The 23,316-nt window shown below is 35.8% G+C and overlaps 1 protein-coding gene across 1 annotated transcript; it reads right to left on the bottom strand.

Moving 5' to 3' along the window:
- Positions 1-18,831: 18,831 nt before the first annotated feature.
- Positions 18,832-23,140, bottom strand: LOC107705508 (general receptor for phosphoinositides 1-associated scaffold protein-like). The gene is made up of 8 exons (XM_016508814.1): positions 22,991-23,140; positions 22,750-22,790; positions 22,584-22,638; positions 22,318-22,420; positions 22,137-22,227; positions 21,600-21,666; positions 21,247-21,352; positions 18,832-18,944 (listed from the first exon to the last, which is right to left on the bottom strand). Exons 1-8 carry the CDS (start codon positions 23,138-23,140, stop codon positions 18,832-18,834), a joined length of 726 nt encoding a protein of 241 aa, XP_016364300.1.
- Between the last annotated feature and the right edge of the window lie 176 nt (positions 23,141-23,316).

Genomic DNA, 23,316 nt, shown 5'->3' with positions numbered 1-23,316 from the left:
TGTTCTGAACTACAGTAATGAAATCTGTTTGTTGTTGTTGTAGTATTTTAATAATTTCAAATTTTTAATTTTCTGAAAAAAGTATTTATTCAAAATCTATAATTTCCATCATACTTTCGATAAATCCTGTCTTGTTTTTAATTAATGTGATTAAGTATACAATTGTATTACTGTATACAGATCAGTTATTTTAATTTGTCTTAAACGGGTTGTGTACAGTGTTTTTTTGACTTTGCGTTGGCTCTGATTCAACAGGAGGGTTTTGCAAATTATAATGAAATGTAAGGGCTCTTGTTTGAATGTTGAACATTTTATCCCTTATTCAAATTCATGAACAATTGGAACTCCACTTCAGTAGGTTTCCTATAAATTCTTGCCTGTAAAGGTAATTGATTATCCATTTGTCATGAAATAATAAGGGAATATTATAACTGTAAATTTTTATGTAGAGCATAGCAGGGAATGTACTTAATGTGCCTTGCTTCTTAAAGGGATAGTTCACCCCAAAATTCAAATTCTGTCATTTACTCACCCTCGTGTAGTTCCAAACCTTCTATGACTTACTTTCTTCTGCAGATCGTAAAAGAAGATATTTTAAAGAATGGTGGCAACCAAACTAGTTTTAGTTACCATTGACTTCCATCGTATGGAAAACTGAAGTGTTTTTTCAATGTATGCTTCAGACACGGGTCACGACGAGGCGTTCCCCATAGCGACCCCTAGAGGACGCAGTTCGAAGTTCCCATGAAAGGGAAACACTGAAATATTTCTTAAAATGTCTTCTTTTATGTTCTACAGAAGAAATAAAGTCGTACAGGTTTGGAACAACATGGTAAATAACACAGTTTTCATCTTTGGGTGAACTTAAACTTTAAAAAGACACTTGATGAACTTTGCATGTCCAAACGCACAGTTTGACACACACTAAGAGTTTAATCTTTTACTTGACTACATATTTTTGTGGTTTAACATGCTTATGTATTTTTATATTCATACTTTCAGCAGACGGAAACTGCTTTTAAGTTGGATGCTTTAACCTTGATGATTTAAGGGAAATGTGTTTTGTACAATGAGATTGCTCAGAATTTATAATCCGTTTTGGTTGGTTATTCTCATGTAATGACCTTGTTAGGTACATCATGATATATTTGGGGTTTTTTAAGCTAAAAAAAGACCATAGAAATTGTCATAGATCTTAAGAGGATCAGTGTTGTTTGACGGGTTTGAAAATGGAGTAATGGCTTTTTTCACATAAGAGCAGAAGCAATTAAACTAATTATTGTTTGTCCCGACAGGATGTAATTTCAGCCTGATCCTGATTGAAAAAAATTCCTATTGTATGAAAAAAATGTATAGTAAATCAATCTGCAAAGCCTGAGAAACACAATTCTGTAATTAAATATGTCTGGTTGCCATCTGCATTGTTTGGACGTGCCTTTATTTTGTGAGTGACTGTCATTATGCTCAATGACTTCATATTTCTCACATAACTTTTGTGCTAGTTGAAGCTTGTGATGTCTCCTACCAACATTCTTCAAAATATCTTCTCTTGTGCATACAGGTTTGGAACGACATGAGGGTGAGTAATTGATGACAGAATTTTCATTTTTGGCTGCACTATTCCTTTAAGGTAATAGATGGGCCACAGTTAAACTAAAGGCTGAAGGCTAAACTAGAGGCTTCATAATATAACATTAAAGGAATAGTTCAAATATTAATATCTGCTGAAAATTGACTTGACTTCAGTCCATCCAAGATCAGAACAGATTTGGAGAAATTTTGCATTACATCGCTTGCTCACCAATGGATCATCTGCTGTGAACGAGTCCATAATCCACAATAACACTTCCTCCAGTAAAAAAAGTCCATCTGCTGTTGTCCTCTCACATCAAAATACACTGGCCTTTGTTTAGGACTAATGTTGGACTGTTTTTGCTTATAAACAATGCTTGTTCTGTGCATATTTCTCTCCTGATTCAGGCGAGACAACTTTTTCACTGGAGAAAGCAATATTATCGAGGACTCGTATTTTAGCTGGAAGCACGGTTTGAAGTTAAAAACGTCTTTATGGATTTGTTTATTACAAACACACAGCTATTTACTTCAGAAGATGTTAATTGATGGACTGGAGTTGTGTGGATTGCTCGCGGATTACTGTGATGTTTTGTAAGCCGTTTGGACTCTCATTCTGACGGCACCCATTCACTGCCATTCACCATTGGTGAGCAAGTCATGTAATGCTAAGTTTCTCCAAATCTGTTCCGATGATGAAAAAAGTTTTTTTTTCTCCATTTCTGTCACTGATGGAGTTTTGGTTTCTTGCCACTGTCGCCGTTGGCTTGCTTAGCTGGGGACACAATTTCTGGCAACATTGTTGACTTGACTGCACAGACACTGTTGAAAGAGAACTGAACTGAGCTGGAGGATGACATTACTGAATCAACAATGAACTGACTTTTAACTGATAAACTGACTGTTTTCTATTGTCCTCTTGCATTAACAGCACATGTTTTTCCTGTTTAACACTGTAAAGCTGCTTTGACACTAGGGCTGGGTAATAAATATCGATATATTCGAGATATTCAAATTCTGTCCATTGTATTACAGTATTTAAACAATAAATGCCGTTTTGGCGCTGTGGAGTGTGAGCTAATGTGGAGTGACAGATCGCTGTAGCGCCTCAGTTCAACAGACGCGGCAGCGCGAGGCGCAAGTGAACTAATCATCTCCTCCACATTAATACCAGTTTCAGCACAAAATAAACATGACTAAACATCCGAAGGTAAGTTAACAGAAAGAGTACAACTTTACAATCCGTATCCTGTCTCATGTAATCGCTCAATCTGTGTTTCAGCCGCACAAAGACGCCAATATAACGGCTTGTAAACAATATGTCTTGTAGGCCTACTTACTTAAAGCAATAAAGAGAACAAGAATAACTTAAAGGCAGAGTAAGTGGTTTCTGGTAGCCAATGTTGATATTTGAAAACACCAAAACAAACACGGCCCTACCCCAAAAGGGTCTTGCCCCTATTTTGATAGCTCTGCCCCACATATACGTACGCAACCCAGGCAACGATTAGTTCTGTGAAACAAAGCAAAACCAATGTTACACCGTGTCTACGGACGTGAGCGGCGCGGCGCAACAAATCCCGACAGAAAACTGCTGCCGGGTTCTATTTATGACGTGCTGACACAAATTTCAAATGGTTTTCAACGGTCGTTTGATCGCGTCCAGTGTAGTCAGACTTTAGCTGTTGTAGACACGGTGTTACTCACCTACTGAGAAGAAACATAGCAACCTCGGCGTCCGATCGCAGGCCTCCGCTCCTTGAGTTCTCTCCAGCGCTGGAAAGCTGATCCGATATTTTCACGGGTCCTACTTCTTGCCTTATCTTTCCGCAGACGTTTTCCTCTTTTGTTTTTTTATCCGCCATCTCTATCTTTCTGTCGCTCGGCTCGGCTAATGTCCGTCCCATGCACTGAACGCGCTCTCCTCCACATCACGAGTAGACACGCCCCTTATTGCTGATTGGCTACAAGTTTGTTTTGCGATTCGGCCCGAATCAGTTTTCTAAAGTGTTTTTGAAAAATCACATACCCTGCCTTTAATGTCACATTTACCATAAACCAGTGACCATAAACTCATTAGTCAGATAGAAAAATAAACTGTAGAAAGGAGCATTTTGCTTAATATATGCACCATATAACATATTCATTATAATTTTTACTGTTCTTCAATGTTTAATTTGTTTAATTTATTCAAGTTTTTATGACAGCCACCATTTAAATGTTTATATATTTTTTTTAAACGAATTGAAGTAGAAATATTAATATGTAACTGTAACTTTATTATTGTAAAAACTTTTAATTTTAACCTTCAATGTTATAGTAATGTTGTACCAACTGACTCTCATGTATATTTTACAGCATTATTTTCGATTTTTTTTCCTTGAGAAAATTTGGCATGTACTGTACCTGATATATATCCAAAATAATCTATATTGAATCGAATCGTATTTGTAATCGAATCGAATCGCAACTTGTGAATGAGAATCGAATCGAATAGTGAAATTTGTGTTAAAACCCAGCCCTATTTGACACAATCTGTATTGTATAAAGCGCTAAATAAATAAAGGTGACTTGACTTGACTTGACTACATCTTAAATAACAATTGAATTAAGTTTTTACCAACGATATGATAATGATACTTGATAGAATCATGGACATTTAGAAAAGCTGTCCCAAACACTGGAATTGCAGTGCCCACATGTTGATTTTAATAAGCCCAGAAGCTATTGGTTCCTTGTGTCCTCTATTTTACTGACAGTGTGTCTGCGGAGGTGCTCTGTTACTGGCAGTGACTGGAGGATTCCCTTTTGTCGGCATGCCAAAGAGGTGATTCACAGCAATGAAACAAAGCATTGTGGGATGTGGAGGAATTTGCAAGTCTTTCCAAGATTTTGCTAGAGACATCTTTGTGTTGCTCTGCTATCAATGCAAGATCTCTGTTTTGTTTTTGTTGCAGTGTGAATGGATATGTGTCCCTATTGGTTTGAGGCTGATGAGTCAGACAGTCATCAGACCCACGTATATGTGACACTGGACGGAGAGAGAGAAAAGATTATTATTACAATATGGATACAGTTTTTTGTTTAGAGGTGAAATATTATATATCCATTAAACAAAGAGAAAATATTATGCTGACAATTTAAGAGTGACATTTCTGATAGGGTCAATTGAAGTTGTTTCAAATGTTTAACAGAATATAATATTCATATTATTAAGTATGTAAATATTTGAAAAAACATTGATTGACCCTATGGTAACTTTTTTTTTTTTAATTGTGAGGAAAATAATATTTAAGTTCAAGGTGTTACACTATCGGACATTAAATTGCTAAAAAGTGAACGTAAAGGCATTTATAATTCTGCAAAAGTTATGTTCCAAATAAATGTTGTTCTTTTGATCCTGAAAAAAAGTATCCCCCATATTCACCCTCATGTTGTGACAAAATTTTTTTCCGTGGAACACAAAAAGAAGATATTTTGCAAGATGGCTTTAAACTGTTCTTTTTCATAAAAAAAACAACAAAACAAAACAAAAAAGCATGCAGTGTCAAGCACCAAAAAGGCACAATAAATGTAGTCCATATGACTTACAAAGTCTTTTGAAGCTATATAATAGCTTTGTATAAAGAACAGACTGAAATGTATATTATGTATAATCTCTGTCATTGCTCTTAAATTTCATTTTGTGCTTAAAAATAGTAATTCATATTAAAAACAAATCATTCAAAATGTTATGTTGAAATGCAAGAACCAATGTTTTGTCATCATTGACGTCAAACCTGGCGTGGTGCGTTTTGAGAGCTTCTGAAAATTCTGGCAATTACACCTTCCATTTTATACGAATATGATTTTAAGTATTTTATGCAATTTAAAGTATTAATTAACCCATTTAAACACTTTTGATTTCTGAAATATCATATTCTTTGGTTACCCAACCTTGACCCAGCCTCTCTCTCTCTCTCACACACACACCCACACACACACACACACACACACACACATTCACACGCTCACAGAGGCTTTGGCATCCTGAGCAGAGACAGTGTGCTGTCATGCCGTTTCTCTGTATGCAGCTGAAAGCACACTGACTGCACTAAAGGTCAATTGTCAACAATCCCAATAGCTGGGCACACCTCCTTGTCTGCAACACCCCCACACTGCATACAGTGCTGCTGACACACACACACATATACCTTACTCCAATGCACTGATATCCACAAGCACACGTCAGTCTTTTGCTAATACACTGGTCGAAAGTTTGGAATAATTGTGATTTTTCAAATGTTTCTTGATTTTTCAAATGTTCTAAAATGTAATTGATTCCTATGATGACAAAGCTGAAATGTCAGCATCATTACTCCAGTCTTTAGTTTCACATGATCCTTCAGAAATCATTCTAATATGTTCATTCTATATATAATAATCAGTTATTTTGTTGCTCATTTATATATAATGGTACTTAATAACATCAATTTTAAGAACAGTTTTTGCTGCTTAATATTTTTATTAATATGCATATTTTCAGGATTCTTTGATTAATTGTAAGTTCAAAGGATCTGATCACTTATTTGAACATTAAATCTTTTGTATCATTACAAATGTCTCTACTGTCACTTTTGCTTTTGAGCAATTTGATGCATCCTTGTTGAAGTTTTATTAGACTGGAGTAATGGCTACTGAAAATTCAGCTTTGCCATCACGGGAATAAATTATAGGAATAATAGGAATAGGAATATATTCCAATATAAAAGAGTTCATTTAAATTGTACAAATATTTTACACTATATTTTTTACTGTATTTTTATTTTTTTTAAATGCAGCCTTGGTGAGTATAAGATGCTGTAACAATAAACATTAAAAGTGTATTAATTAATAATTAATTATTACTACAGTATACCAACTTTTGACTGGTAGTGTACATACAGGTTAAACACACATTCATATAAACATCAATAGAAAAACATCTTCTTTCATCTCTTTTTAAAAATATTTTCAAACCTTTGTCACCTTTGAAAAACCTAATTGACATGAACCTGATTAACTTTGTCTAGGCCCTTAAACCCCATCATGTTAATATGTAAATAATAGCCGCGAATTGACTTTGTTCCCAGTTTAGTAATTCCAGGACGGGACACATGTATATTGGTCATCATCATCACTCAGTGACAATGAGAAAAGTCCTGCATGTTGTCTACCTACGATGACACTGGCTGACCCTGCTGACAGCACTTTCCAACCTTAAAAAAAGGGATGAAAAACCAATTAGACCTTTTCCTCCAGTTCCTGCAAATAGAGGAGAAGAAACGAAGCATCACTAAAGGTCATCTGGAGATATGAATGACAGCGTTAAAGTCCTCTGCTCCTAATTTTCAGTGTTTGCCATAGCTTTGCAGGGTTGTCTACTTTCGCTGACCCCTCCAGCCCGAACAGCCATTAATTATGGAGAATAATCTGGTACAAATCTGGCTGACATGCGACCCGGTGCCCTGTGTTGTGGCAAGGGTGTGAGAGGATTAGGACGGGTGTAATGAAACCTGCAGGATAAGAAATCAGAAGAGAGCAGTTCACTAAAGAATATGACGACACTGAGAAGATATGACAGTGATTATAATAATCATAAGATTGTGAAACTACATACAGTAAAGTTATTTTATTTAGTTATAATTTCAGGAACATGGGTAAGGCATCTGAAGGCAGATTTTCTATTAAAATGTACTCTTTTGAGTCAACAAGCATATCAGGTAGGCTGGCAAAAGTCACTTAAAGGGATAGTTCACCTAAAAATCACCCTCATGTCGTTCCAAACCCGTAAGACCTTCGTTCATCTTCTTCGGAAAACAAATTAAGATATTATTGATGAAATCCGAGAGCTTTCTGACCCTGCATAGACAACAATGCAATTGACACGTTCAAGGCCCAGAAACGTAGTAAGGAACATTGTTAAAATAGTCCATGTGACATCAGTAGTTCAACAGTAATGTTACGAAGTTACGAGAATCTTTTTTTCTTTTTTTACGAGAAATTTCTTCTCTTCCATGTCAGTCTTCGACACGCATTCATGAGAGTACCACAACACAGCGTGCGGCTTGTTTACAAGCAGAGGAATGCGCACGCATTATGGTTGAACCACTGATGACACATGGACTATTTTAACGATGTCCTTTCTACCTTTCTAGGTAGTTGCGTTGCTGTCTATGCAGGGTCAGAAAGTTCTCAAATGTCAACAAAAATATCTTCATTTGTGTTCTGAAGATGAACAAAGGTCTTACGGGTTTGGAATGACATGATGGTGAATAATTAATGACAGAATTTTTATTTTTGGGTGAACTATCCCTTTAAGGCAATAAATAAATAAAAAAGTGTATACAGCCCTGCATATAAAAGAACATTTCCATTTGGCAATAAAACTCATATGATACAAGTTGAACTCTTAACAAGGCATGTTGTCACATTATAAGTAATTACAATGAGATCCTGTTGTTTATTGACTGATTTGATTAGAATATATTTCTTTGCTTCATAAAATAGTTTCTGCAATCAGAACTTACATTTTTAAACGCAATATGGCTTTTCAGCAAAACTGAAACAACAATTCATAAAACAGCAAATGTTGCGTACAAAAATATGTTTGAACCCACCACACAAAACAACTGCTGTAGGCTATAAAACAAGCATGAAACTAGACTTTTGACTCAAAACCATAGTTAGGCTATTGATACTGGCAACTAACCCGAATGGGTTAATTATATAACACCCTTAAGAAACGAGCTGTCAAACTAGGCGCCAGTATTGCGGTCATTGACAACCATAAGTGTGTCACGACATGCATTATCATCATTACTATTATTAGCGACGTTTAACGATAATGAGTGGAATAATAAGTGAAGGAGGGGACGCGCTGCGTGGATGACGTCACGAGAACCGGATAGAGGCCAAGCGATATCAGAAAACCACACGGGCTGCACAATTACATGACGTAAAACAAACACCGTGCAAAAATACTTGCGACAATATCTCATTGTATTATGGATATATTTATTTTCTTAATGCACAAAGAGTTGTTCTTATCTACATATGCAGAGATTATGCAACGTGTGTGTGTGTGTGTGTGTGTGTGAGAGAGAGAGAGAGAGAGCCCTAAAACACCAGGAGCTGAACCTCACAGAGTCCCCTCCTTTAGCTGGTGCTGAGACTGACTGAGCTCACGCCGGCAGAGATCAGCCAGCCTCAGGACTCACACTCACTCTCAACCATTCGGCCCACACAAATCATCAACACGGAGAAAGACAAGTATGCATTAGCATGATTTAATTAGGTTTTATAAAGGGGATTTGGGGGTGTGCTGCTTAGGATTATATCCTGGTAGGAAGAGGTGAGCTGGAGGCTGATTAGGAGGAAGGAGTGCTAACTCACTATCACTTACAGAGCACATTTCCTTACATGGTGTTCTGCGAAAGGCCAAAAATCCAACAATAAGACCACAGTGCTCCGAGCACAAAGAATCGTTTTACACAGCCGTGCTGCCACATATTCCCATGAATATTCATTGTTCAAATTCTGATTCGAATGACAATTGATAATTGATTATAAATAGTATGCATGAAAAACACCAGGAGCAGTTTAGCAAACTAATGCTTAAAATAATGTTATTGTTAATATTAATGCCTCTTGTTTTGCTATTTGTCTGCAGTTTTTTTGTTGTTGATCTCTCTCTTTCCCTGCCTGATCTATTTCCATCTAAAACTACTGCAGTCTTCATTTTCAAAAAAAGCTGCATCTTCACAAACAAGCATTTGCTAATAGATCTCTCATCCATGTGATAACAGCTCTTGAGCGCACATGTTAATGGCCTCTATGCTTTCTTTCTTTTCTTTTTTTTTACTTTATATGTTTAAAAACACACAGCATGCCTTTTGGATTTTACAACATTTTCCAAAACAGTTCAGATTGATATAGAAATATGTGTATAAACATATATTAAATCACTGAAAGGTCCTGCCAAACTGATGAAAATGATTGACACATTTTTATTGTGTGACGATTTAAGTACTGTTTCAAATTGTACTAATTGATATGTCCGCAATCCCACAATGCCTTAATTTTCATGTCCAGAACAACAGGACATTGTTTCCTGTGGGAAATGTCCATTACGTTTATATTAACATCCTCATTAACCTGATCTCTGTGCAAGATCACCTCCCCCATAAGGCCAATTAAAGCACGCGCACACACACACACACACACACAGGGATCAACTATGTGGCACTTGTCAAAGGGATTTAAAAGAAATTTTAAATATGATGGAGAATAAAATAATATTTATTAGCACTGACAATTTTCTTTTCACTAGAGACTTGCAATAAATTAATTATGACTGACATCATTGGTAACTGAAAACTGTGATTCTAGTGAATAGCAAAACTAATGCAAAATAAATAATATCAAGAGAAATTGTTTTTATTTTATAAATAATAAATTATAACACATTTTTAAATTATAAATAATAAAAATAATGAGGTAAAAATACAATTCTATTCATCCTCACAGCACATACAGTACGCATGTGCTACAATAATACATACAATAATAATACAATATTTTAATTAAACGGCCTATGCCTAATTATACACACGGCATATATTTTAACAAAAACATATACATTATTTGTTCATTTATTCGTTCATTCATTCAATTAATGATTACCCCTTAGTCCAGAATTGTTAGGCTGTGCCTTTATAGAAAATTACGAGCACAAAAGACCATGAGCTGAAGCTGCCATAGCAACCTGCAAGTTCACACATTTAAAAGACTTATTACACCTGTTTTCTCTTGCCAGCTTTTGACTTGCTCAAAACGAGCTGGCTGAAGGGTTTTTAATCAAGCCTTTGCAAACAGCGCCGTTAAAACAAAATTCCTCACACCACACGCATCTCTTCGTTCATGGTTCATTAAAAATGTAAACTTTTTCAGAGTTCAGAGTTCTGTTGTAACAATTCTGACCACACTGTTCATGACAATTAAATGGCTTCTGTTTCCTAAGGATGATTAATGAGTCATCCAATGATCTCTTATGAAAGAAATGAGCTATTATGAAGGCGTCTGGAAAAATACCATGTGAAGAGAAGACAACAAGTGGTGGACATTAGGTTAAATAATCATCTTGGTATTATTTACACTGTAAAAAAAATTCCGTAAAATTTACGGTAGAAAACCGGCAGCTGTGGTTGCCGGAATTTTACCGTAAAAAATACGGTAGCAACGTTTTAGGTTTTACGGTTTTAACTTAAATTTACAGTTAAATACCGTAATTTCATTAACTGATATAATGTTAATATACCAACCTATTGAAGTACTGAAATCTGTTTTGTACCTTTGTAATACACTGATAACCACCAAATGCAGGTGGTGATGAGAAAGTCATCTTTGTCATCAAAGACAAAGTCATTCAAAGCCCATCACAAGCAGCTTTTAAATAATAACATATATAGAAGGTGCACAGTGTCATTCACACAAACACTAAACACCATCATGGTAACACACGTGAAACTGAAATAATGCAATAAACATTTATTTAACAACATTAGGTGTAACACACAACCCTAATATACAAAATTGATAAGAAAAAACTAAGAAGAAACATGGTTATTTCAACAAAAAAACATCAAATTTGAAATGCAATTCAGGGAATTCTGGGAATGTCAATTTACGGTTATTCCCTGTAAATTATACGGTCTTTTTCACTTCCAAAAACGGTATACTACCGTAAAATTAATGTCCAATACATGTAATGTCCAATACAGTTTTTCACCGTATATAGTAGGGGAATTTACCGTTAACCATTTAACAGGTTTTTACTGTAGCATTTTTACAGTCTTTTACCGTTAAATTCACGGTCATTCTTATGTGCTGCAAGAAATCCTAATAGCGTACAGACTGAGTTGAGGGTCTTTTCCTAACAAACTGCAAAGGGAACAAGGTGGATATTACAAACAGGCATGTATAGGAAGTAATTAAGAGGAAAATGACAGAGAAATGAAAAGTCCAGGATGGGTCTGTCCCTCAGGTCCTTCATGAAGGACAGAGGACAATTTAATACTGAAGGACTGAGGGGTTTAAATGCCACCCAGAGGCCCGAGCAGAGATGAGCGCTGTTGTGTGTAAATATGATAAATACCACATCCTCTACACTCACAAGCAGCGGCAAACCAATATTCCCCTATAAAAACTGACTATGAAATCGAGGAAGAAGTCTAGTGCACAGAACATTTTAGAAGGAAAACGTTATGAATCAAACTTAGCATTATATTTCTTTGTAATGTAGCAGCAATAAATATGGATTTGAAATAAATATTGGAAGTGCTCCTATAAAAAAGTTAGACAGAATCAAATATATAAATAAATATACATATAAAGCAAAAAAGAAGGATAAAATCACAAGTGAGTGGCGTAATCTGTTGGTGGGTGTTCCTTCCTGGAAAACTGTCTTGGAAACATTTCATCACGCTTTTATCATTTTTATATTTTCATCATCATGCCTTTTATTTATAGATTATTGTTTTAACCTGTTTAACCTAAATTTTCAATCTTAAAATGCATTATAAAATAGGATGTATTACTTTTAAAACTAATCTGTGAAATAAACATATGTATTTTTGTATTTAATTATCTGATCTACTTATCCATTATATATATATAAAAAAAAAAGGTGATGCATGCATATTAAATGAAATAGTGAGAGTGTGAAAAATGCGTTTCAGGAGACTTATTTTTCTAAAAGTCTGCAGTGCCAAAAGTGGCAAATACCATTAGGACCCAGCTGAGGCTGCTGAAGAGATGATGCCCCCCACTGACCCAGAGCAGCAGACACTGTGTTATTAACGAAACTATCAGGGCCTAAGCTTATGTTTGACGGGAACTAAGAAATGGGTGCAAGTCTTCATTTGTATACTGATCTTAAAACCAGTTAAACATATACTATGTTTTTTCATGTTCATGTTTTTCGGCATGTTTCCATTCATTATATTCATTAAAAGGAACCTTACATTTTGTTTTCAGATGCTCATACACAATATCTGTCTAGTCACTTCTCATAATTCTTTCAATGTGGTTTTAATGTTGTAATGTAATGTAGTAAAATAAATATAATAAATGTACCCAATATATTGGGTAAATTTAGTTGATTATTATTATTGTAAGAACAAAATACTGACAGCCCAATAAACTTGTTGGTCTAACGTTAACTTTTTCTCTTTGTCAAAGACTGAGACATGTTTAAATCGTATTGTAATTTTTTGAGAGGAGATATTAGGTGATAATCCATCTTCTTCTAGCACACTGAAAACTAATTAGAGAATGTGAGAGGAATGATGCTGAGGGAATGGTGGGATTTATCTTAAGAGCGGAACATTGACCATTGAAGTACAGTTCCTAATCAACTCAGAGTCATCTGTAATCCTGGACCGGATCACTCATCAGGTTCTCCCATCAGCCAAAATTATGAAAACTGCAAGATGGATGGTGAAAGAATGATTAACTCTTGATCTGATGATGATCAGATTGCTTTTGTGATGTGAGGTTGCATTGTCTGGGAAGAGACAGAACAGAGAAGTTACATAGAAGTGTGGATGAATAAGGAAACACTGAATCCAGCAGCAACAAGACCACTGAAGTGAAGTGGGCCTCTTTCCCATCTCACAGCATTATCATTTCTGGTTCTTTCTTTTAGAACATGAGAAATCACTATTCCCATTCTTCAAGCAGAATAAAATTCCCACCATTCCTTGAGTTGATTCTTTTGTCTGTCTCCCTAGTCTCTCTTGTTTTGTTTGTTTCTTTCTCATTCTGTGTGTGTGGGGAAAGTGACTATAAACAGTAGGCTCTCTGTGTTTTAGCATCTCTTTTGTCACCATTTTCCCTGACTATTTCTCTGCCTCCAGGCAGACAGATCATAATACTCTACAGTCCCTCAGACAGCAGTGGGAATATGAAATATTGTCTTGATTTCTATCCCAAATAGGAATTATTGTACACCCACAAAGGTGTAAGAATATAACCACATTGTGTGTGAGAGAGAGAGAGAGAATCTGTGAACTTAGGAACCATTCATTACAAAAAGCATTGAGCAACACACTTTCATTTTCTAGTACGATGGGAACTTTCCATTTACTGTTAACACCAAGACTAATATTTGGTGTGAAAATACTTACTTATATTACATTCTTTATTGATCTTAATTCATGTTAATGTGTCCATTCAGAGTCAGACAGATTTAATCATTCTGAATCGGATGGCGTGAATGAAAAATTAATTTTATACCAATGCATTAAATTTAATGCATTGGTATACAGACAAAAATAGAATTTCCATGCTAAACATTTGTATTGATGTGACCAAGCCTTTATATGGCTTTTTATATATTTTTGACATCATGTAGATTTTTTTGTATTGAAGCTCTTTAATTTTAAGCAGCTGGGTAGTGTTGTGAAACACTACAATGTTGCATTTTTTCGACAATATTTCAGCTAAAAAAATATGTGTGTACAATATTCTGTCAGCTAAGATGATGAAAAAAAAAAGGCATCAGATTTGGGAATGAACAACTCTTTTTCAATGAATCGGTCATGCTGTTATTATGAATCATGACTGGTTGCGTCCAAAATCGCATACTCTTTGAGTAGATACTTCTTATAAGTATTTTGCAACCATTAAAAAAGTCAGTTCTATATAGTATTAATGTGTGTATGAATGTAGTATGAAAGCAATGAATGTAGTATGAATGTCTTGTCATTGTCATGTGACCTACCAGTGTCAGTTGTGTAGTTTCACTGCCATTCACAAATCCATGGCCTCATGGGATAGTAAAGTCTCCACGGCATGCACACTTCAGCATTTGTCCGGAAGTAGTAGGTCCTCCAGGTACTTTTTCCCCACTGTTCTATGAATAATATGAATTCAGATATCTTTTCACAGTTTTATGTCTGTAGTAGGAAAATATGGATATTCGGATACAGCCTTTTTTTTTGGTTGCAGTTTGATTTCGTCAGAGTGGTTCCAAAATAAATGATCCATCCACTCAACTGAATCAGGTGTGCACAAACACACACACACACACACACACACACACACTGGTTTATGCTGTACTCCTGTTACAGTGTTTGACTTTGACTTGATGACAGGAAATGTTGTAACTTTATCTCTTCAACTAATAGGCATTACAACAAATGGAAATATAATGTTTCTATACTGTCTTGTGGAGCATTTAGAACAAAACACACCTTATATCACACATGAAAACGATCTAAAGAGTAGCTTGTAGCTTAGCTTGCTACATTTTTGAGTTTCTTGCCCAACACTGCCTAACTCTAAACCTAACATAAATTTGCCTTCCTGCTTTCTTTGCAGTTTCATTAAAACATTATTATGTTTATTCTGCCATTTCCCTCATGCAGCTGATTTTAGATTTTACTGTTTTTGTGGAACATTTAGCCTGTTCTCTCTCTAAACTGAGAATGAGGCACCTTAGTATATCTCTGATTTCATACCTTGCGACCTTGACTCGAGCCAGTCAGGTGAATCTTATACTGGTCTTCGTTTTCCACAAAGCAGGATGGCTGCACAGAGGAGATTAATGAATTAGAAATTAAAATGCCATCCTTTGGGAAACCCGACTTGGTCCCTGCATAAACTCTTCCCCACCCCCCACGTCAGGCCGTCCACTGTCTGTCTTCTCAGAGCAGTTATCAAGCACCTGTGCATTGTGTTACCAGTACAATCGCACTTCCTCTCCGCTCAACCTCTCCCTCCTGGATGGACACAAATGACTCTGTGGTCATTTGTGGTGGAAAGCCATCCTTATTCTATGCATTGCAGACGGCCATCTCTTCAGACCATCCCTGGTTTGGTGATAAGAATGGATATAAACCAGAGTGCAGCGGTTCACAGCCATCACAATGGATGCCTGTCACTCAAAGCTAAAAGAGACCCCAAAGGACTACTCATCAGGAAAACCTCTTGTGACCTCCACTATCCTGGGGTCACCCTTTCTAATTCCCTTCCCCCTGCTCTCTACACATGTCTCTCTCTTTTTTTGTTTCTCTCTTTTTTCATGTCGTGCATTTGCAATATTTTGGAAAATTATATAATAGACAAACCCATTCTGTAAAAGCACTTTATGATAAAGGCACTATGTATGTATGTATGTATGTATCTATCTATCTATCTGTCTGTCTGTATGTCTATCTATCCATCTATCTATCTATCTATCTATCTATCTATCTGTCTATATGTCTGTCTGTCTGTCTGTCTGTCTATCTATTTATCTATTCACTTCATTATCTGTTTATTTATATTACTGTATGATTTTTTCTGTTTTTGCTTCTTAATAGTAATAACCAAAAAATTGTATTTTATTATTATTTTAATATAATACTACAATTATTAATCATTTAAATTAAACAGAATTTTTATTTCTTTTTTAAATGATATTTTATTAGCCCATGACAAGAATGTGAAGTTCAAGGTGGCATAGAGTCTTTTGGAACTGGTTTGGTTTTGTGACCGTTGTTAATTATTGAGTTTTTGTGCAGGAAACAACGCCACCCCAAAGAAATTAGTTTTTCAGAAGCTATTTCACTCAGAATTCCCCCTAAATGATGTGAGACGTCATCAGTTCCTGTGTGTCTGTCATGGCATGTCCGTTGTGAGTCACTGTGACGCCACTGGTCTCTGGATCTGACCTGAAGAGAGAATGGACAGCGGAGCAGGCCTCCAGTAACCCATCACACCCACCCACTGAATGCACAAAGAAAAATGACCCCTCCTGACCCCACCCCATGTTTACCACAAGACGCGAGCTTTCTATTTGTCTCTCACCCCCATTAAACTCAACTAAACGACTGAAAGTTTCCAGTGGAGCTGGAACACTCGCAGGCTTTGTGAACTAAACACTTTGATAGCTCCTTTATTTCTCTCATTGTCTCTCTCTTTCTCTCTGTGTTTTGAATATTTTCTACAGCAGCTCTCTTCCATCCTTCACAAAGCTGTCATTGTGGAGCGATCATGGCGTGAGGGGGCTTCATGAATGTCTGCCGTAGAGTCAGGCCACAGTGGGCCGCTCTCCCAGCACACAAACACTGACGGATGACTCACACTTCTGAGGCGACCTCTCGCTCTCAAATCATCATTTATTCTGTACATCGTCCGCAGATCTGTTAGAAGGAACATGTCAGCATCTGTGGATTCATTTGCACCTAAAATACAGAGCTGGGATTTACTGTACTTTTACAAAAACTGATTTTACACACTATTTTACATACTATTTTACACACCGATAGATTCATCTGAGTTATACAGTGGCCTCAAAAGTATTTGGACACTTTTAGACGCTTAAAACACAGGGACCCCAAAATATTTTCATTTAAAAAAAAAAAAACATACAGTGGGGAAAAAATAGTAATAAAATTGCCATAAATTAGGACTGTTTTATATATTTTCAGCAGTATAATTTATACTGCTATAATATATATAATATAAATAAATATATATATATATATATATATAAATAAGAAGCTGGTCCTTTGCTGGTTTATGCTGGTCATGTGCTGGCAAAGGACCAGCATAAACCAGCAAAGGACCAGCTTAAACCAGCATCCCAGCGTCAAAACATACCTAACCAGCATATGCTGGTTTTTTCAACAACTACTGATTTCTACAAAAATATGATATAGGCCAAAATTAAGCTGTAACAAAATACTGTTCGTGCGATTGTGTGTTAAGCCTTTTAACTATGAAGACGTTTAACAATCACATACTTTTGAAGGAACCACATGAAAACATACATGATGACGCCACTCAGTTCTTACATACAGTATGTGTCTCTGACGACATTCATCACTGTTATACATCCAGCATGGACTCAAACTCATCTATTCTCTGCTTTGTGTTTCCTCTCTTAATCTTCCTGTAGCTGACAGTGTTGTACCTGCAAATAGGGCGGTTGTTTTCGTCCTCCTCAAATTGCCGGATTGACATCTCGACAGAAGCCTGGAAACCATCAGCCGATTCATCCTCTTCTTCCTTCGCATGTTCCTCTTCATTCTGATCGCCATTGTTCACACTTATTTCTGCTTCATTCTTTTCTGCATTGTTCTCACTTATTTCTTGATCATTTTTATCTGAATTATTCTCACTTATATTAGCCGGCTCTTTAGGTGCTTCTTCTGTTTGACCATTCATTTGCTGTTTCTCAGTTTCCAATGTATCCTTGTCGTTTTGCTCCATTGATGTCACTTCCTGTCCTGTGATTGCAGCAGTAGTTGTAAATTTATAAAGGAAAAGAGACACAATTCCTCAGTTTGAATTCCAGTCCATTTACCCCAAAATCAACAGATGTTCGAACCAAACTGACAAGAAACACAGATGTAACATGCCTGCAGTGATTGGTTTCTATATTAAAATGATAATTAACAAATAAATAGGTGTTTCTGTGCTGTAATTTCACCAGTTCACCTGACATGGTATTCAGATGACAGTCAATGTCTATGCCTTCGATCAACACAATGGTTTGTCATGTCCAAATTGGGAAAGGACTTTTGGTAAATCCTCAACAGGATAGGATGAGACTTGGCAAAAGATGCTAAGTTGTTTTGAGGAATTTTAATTTGATTTGACTAAACAAAGCTAACTGCTGGAATGTGAACAGCAAGTACACAATTCTTCCTGTCTGTTTCAACAAGGCCTTACATAACGTGCAAGAAATGACAAATGTGCCATTCGGTTGCATAAATACAGAAAAGTGAGAATATCTGTCCAAGTAACCATGTCTAGACATCTTTCAAATTACATTTTGAAAGTATCGTTGCTGTTCTCTTCATGGTTGTGTAATTTTGTGTAATTTTTCTTACCAAATTTTGTTTTTCCTCAACATAAAACAACTTATGCACTTTGAAAAGTAAACCAAACCACCTGAATGTGAGAAGTTAACATATACCTTCATCAAAACCAATGACCAGTCTATGGAGGAGATTTGCATTGTTAGTACAAACGCAGAAACCAACCACCACATTGATGCAAACTCTACAACCGCATTGTACTTGCTCAATAATGTATCTTACCTTGTTCGTGTTGGCTCTGTGGCACTGTGTTAGTAGGTCTGACTCCGGTTCCTGTGAGAGCAGACCTTGAAGGAGAAGGATGCTCAGAAGTAGTCTCTTGTGGTGAGCAGTCTGTGCATGGCTGTGTCTGTGTCCCTCCCTTCACGACTCAGTGGAATTTACTGGCATTGTGTGACGCAGCCTCATTCTCATTCCCAGTGGCAAAGTTGATGAGAATTTCATCCCCATTGTTTGGAGAACAGTGTTGTTTGGCTTCTAATTCTTGGAGGGAGCATGGGATTGTGGGATTAATGGGTTCAATGGTAGAGACAGGACACTCAGTTGAAAAACTGCCACTCTCTATTTTGAGCTTCTTTCCGAGGATATTTAAATATTTCGAAGATGTGAGATGTCTCGGTGTTCTTCTACTGCAACGTTTTGTTTTCCTAGACTTACACAAGGATAACATGCTTTCTGTCATATGGATATTATATTTTCACAGTCCAACATCTTTTGGAGGTGTCAAATAGTCAGCCTCCTGTTTGTGGGAAGCGTGTGTCTATTCTGCTTTTTATTTTTTATTTTTCCACTGTTCCCTCGTGAAAAAGAAGTGTGCTTACAGGTAATTGTACTGAATGTGCTCTTGTAGTGTACTTTAAATCTTAAAAATATGTTTTACAAAACAGATAATATAATGTTATTGAAATAAAAGGCTATATAAATGTACTTAAAGAGAGAACATTTTCATGTTTCTCAACACAGTTAAGTGCCCTTTAAAAAAGTGCACATTGTAATAAAGCAAAAATTATCTTAACTTACTTTAATGTCTTGACTAACAAGACACTACACCACATGTAAAGTACTCAATTATAATTATAACTGTACACTGTAAAAAAAATCTGTGACATTTACGGTAAAATACCGGCGTAAATTATAAAATTGACTTTTTCTTTTTCACTTTCAAAAACCGTATTTTTAACAGTATTTTACTGTAAAATTACATTAAATGTAATTACATTTATTCACCGAATATAGTATGGAAACTTACTGTTAACCAGTTAACAGGTTTTTACTGTAGCATTTTTAGTCTTTTACTGTTAAAATCACAATCATTTTTACAGTGTAGAGTGTTATTTGATATTACATTTAAAGTAATACATTTTCATTAATTACAGATATTTGAATACATGACATACACGATTCAATAGCAATGGCAAATGTATTTATTTTATTTTACTATAAATGCTTGTTGGTGCATTCAGCAGTACACTTTAACCATATTTCAATAAACCACTAGAAGTAATTATGAAATGACATATAACATATATAAGTCCTACTTAAGTGTGTCAAAAAGAGGCACAGTTAAATATTGTTAAGTATACTGCCTTTAGTATAAATTTAAACTCTCTGTGTTTGAACAAACACAATAACTAGATGCTCAAATCTTACATATAAATTATAAGCAAGACTTCATTGTGATTGGATAAACATTCCCAGGGTTATCTACGAAATTAGCAAAATCGTACTTTTTGCTTTGTATGATTGCCATTCAACATTTACTGTAAAGATATTCTACAAAGTCTTTTAAGAAGATAAAATTAGGTTTCAGAGAGGTCGAACACAGAATGAGGCATCAATTATACTGTCAATCAAGTCTTATAAAAGTGGTGAGAATGCTAGGGTTTGTCTCTGAGACGGGATGTATACAGTCAATGACGTGTCATTTCCTGCCATGCTTCAGATCTATGTGGTGAATGAGAAATGCATCTGGTGTTTTACCACTGACTGAGATGATATCTGGGAAACCTACATGTTCAGCAGAAGTAAACAGCAGACAAATCAACTTATGCAAACCACATTCAGCAAGATTAAGCGTACTGTGAGAAACAGCCCAAGCAGAACCAGCGTGTGCTACAAAGCAGCAAAACATCAGTTTGTTATAAAGGTTTATTAAAGAAGCATGATATAAATATGAAAATGAATAAATATTAGTGTTTTTTATCACAAATTATTATTCATTATAAAGTAGTATGCTATTCTATGTAATACTTTTTAACATATGTAATTCCTGTAAGATCTCTTAAAAGTTTCTGTCGATGCATACTGTTAAAAAATAAAGGTTATTTATTGTCATATGGTTCCATGAAGGACCTTTAACATCCATGGAACCTTTCCATTGCACAAAAGGTTCTTTATAGTGGCAAAAGATCCTTTAGATTATTGAAATGTTCTTCACACTAAAGAATGGGGAACCAAAAATGGTTCTTTTAAGGCATCACAGAGTATACATTTTACTTGAATAAACCAGTTAAATTTGTTGTTACTCTATCGAGACACATTTTATATGACCTGACAAAACATTTTTTACAGTGTAGACGTGCTGAAGTTTCACATCAGAACAGTATCAAGAATTGTCAGCAAAGTATCTTCCTGGTTAAGCAGAATTTCTCCATATAAGCACACACACTCCCCACATGACGCCCACACACACACACACACACACACAGATGCTTTTGTTGGCATCCTGAAGGCAAAGTGCGGCTTTATGGGGAAATGATGCGTTTCTGTTGTGGGTAGTTTATACCCACATCTCTCTGTCTTGCTCTCACACATGAACACACACCTCCTGTCAGATGCACTTCCTCTGCGATGAGTGTCTGAAGCTCTTCGCATTTCTCTGTAAGCTGTTTCTGTAGTGTGGTGTAAATGTGAGGGGGAAACACAGAGAAAGAAAAAAACCTGTTAAGCATGAGGAAACCTGTTTTGTTCACGATTCGCACAGTTACCCAATACAACAACATTACCGTAAATAACTACTGATGCACAAGTTACGCAAGACAGAATCAGGACAAGAATGATTATAGCGTTATAAAATTATTAGGGTATAAAACGAGACTGATGTTAATAAGAAATGTTCAATATTTTGAAGCAAATCACCTGCAGGAGATAAAGCTTCCTAAGCAATTGCCTCTGCTTTTCTGTAGCACCTCTGATAATCTCCAACCTACAATCAACACAAGAGAAAAATAGGGTTAGTCAGGGTTTTGACTGATTCACAGAGCTTAATAACAATAAAACTACAACGGTACTTTGCTAAAACAATATTAGTATAGGCTATTTGTATATATTAGTATAGTGTAATATTGTAAAAATATGCAGTTCAATAAAAAGTGTAAATAAAATATAATAAAATGTGTTCTGTAAATATATTTTTTAAACCATCAATAAACATGTGACATATTTTTCTTGTTTAAAAAATGATTTAAAAATACTTAATAAAACCATATTTATTAATAATAACAATAATAATTTAAATATGTGTGGTTAAACAGCATAGTGTAAAATAATTCTGTGAAACAATGTAGCATTTTAACATTTTTTTCCCTTATACATTAATGTACTAATAACATTAACTGTACAGTAATGATTATAAAAGGTTTAACATATCAAACATGTAACTGTGTTTGCTCTTACATTAAGATGGAGGATTTTTGAACCAGATCCTTGATCTGCTGATGAGTGAATCCAGCAATGTACACATTGTTGACTGTTATAATAACATCACCTGAGGTGAGAGACAAAGAGATTTTAGTAATGAGAAAGTATGAATGACACTGGTGCTTGACAGAAGTAAGCAGGTGTCTTGATAACTCACCCGTCATTAACCCACTACTCTCTGCAAGACTGTTCTCCTTCACCCAACACACACATGAGCCCAAATCCTGCTCAGCGCTGATGCTTCTCTCAACACTGCTTGTCTGTGGACAGGGAGTAAAGACCCAATCAATTCATCATCCAAAATTAAATTATCCCCTGACAGATAATAAGCCCTCAGGCAGGCGCGTAATGCTTGAATGAATGGAGAGAAAAGGATAAGAAGAGTATGAGAAGAGAGAGAGGGTGGGCGGGTAATGAGGTTACCTGGATGTCAAACCCAAAAGTTTCATTTTCTTCTCTTCTTAAAACGACACTTTTCCTGTTAACCAAGAAAGAGACACGAGCAAGAAAGAGTCAGACCAACTCTGAGTTGCATATGTGGGTTGACAAACTTGAAATGCAAATCAGTAACTTTTTTTTTTCTTTTTACCTTATATACTGCTCTGTTGTCTCGTCTTGGGATTGCACAACCTAAAAAAAATAACATTCCACTTTGTTAATTATTAAAATAAGTCACTAGGTTAATATTTTATTTATATAGCTTACTAAATATTAGATATCAAATAGGCCTACTAGAGAAATATCAAACCTTATCCAACATCAAACATAATAAAGAAAAGTCAAAAATAAAGTAAATAAGAAATAACGTTTTAAAATGAATAGTCGCTTACATTTCTTTTATGACTTTTTCCATCTTTGTTCCTGATTGTTTTATAATCAATAGTGTTCTTCTGTGTTTTGTGTCCAGTGTTCAACAGGTTGCTTGTCGCACAGCTGCTTTTCATCAGCAGTTTTCTTATGTACTGAACAGATGCTGTCATCTTCAGAGTGTGTGCTGACATCTCTGCAGCTGAGAACGTCGCTCCTCCGGCTTTTACGCGCGCCTCTGAACGGATGTCACGACACGTGACCACAGTAAAGTCCCCGGGGCTTCACTACAAACTTTTGATTTGACTGTAAGTCTGTCAGTGCACATTTATGGAGAATCATGTTTAAA

This window comes from Sinocyclocheilus rhinocerous, unplaced genomic scaffold (genome assembly GCF_001515625.1).
Source record: "Sinocyclocheilus rhinocerous isolate Xijiao unplaced genomic scaffold, SAMN03320098_v1.1 scaffold504, whole genome shotgun sequence".
In the NCBI taxonomy this organism is placed as follows: Eukaryota; Metazoa; Chordata; class Actinopteri; order Cypriniformes; family Cyprinidae; genus Sinocyclocheilus; species Sinocyclocheilus rhinocerous.
Note: the sequence above shows the minus strand (reverse complement) of the source record. Positions and strands in the feature narration are given on the sequence as shown.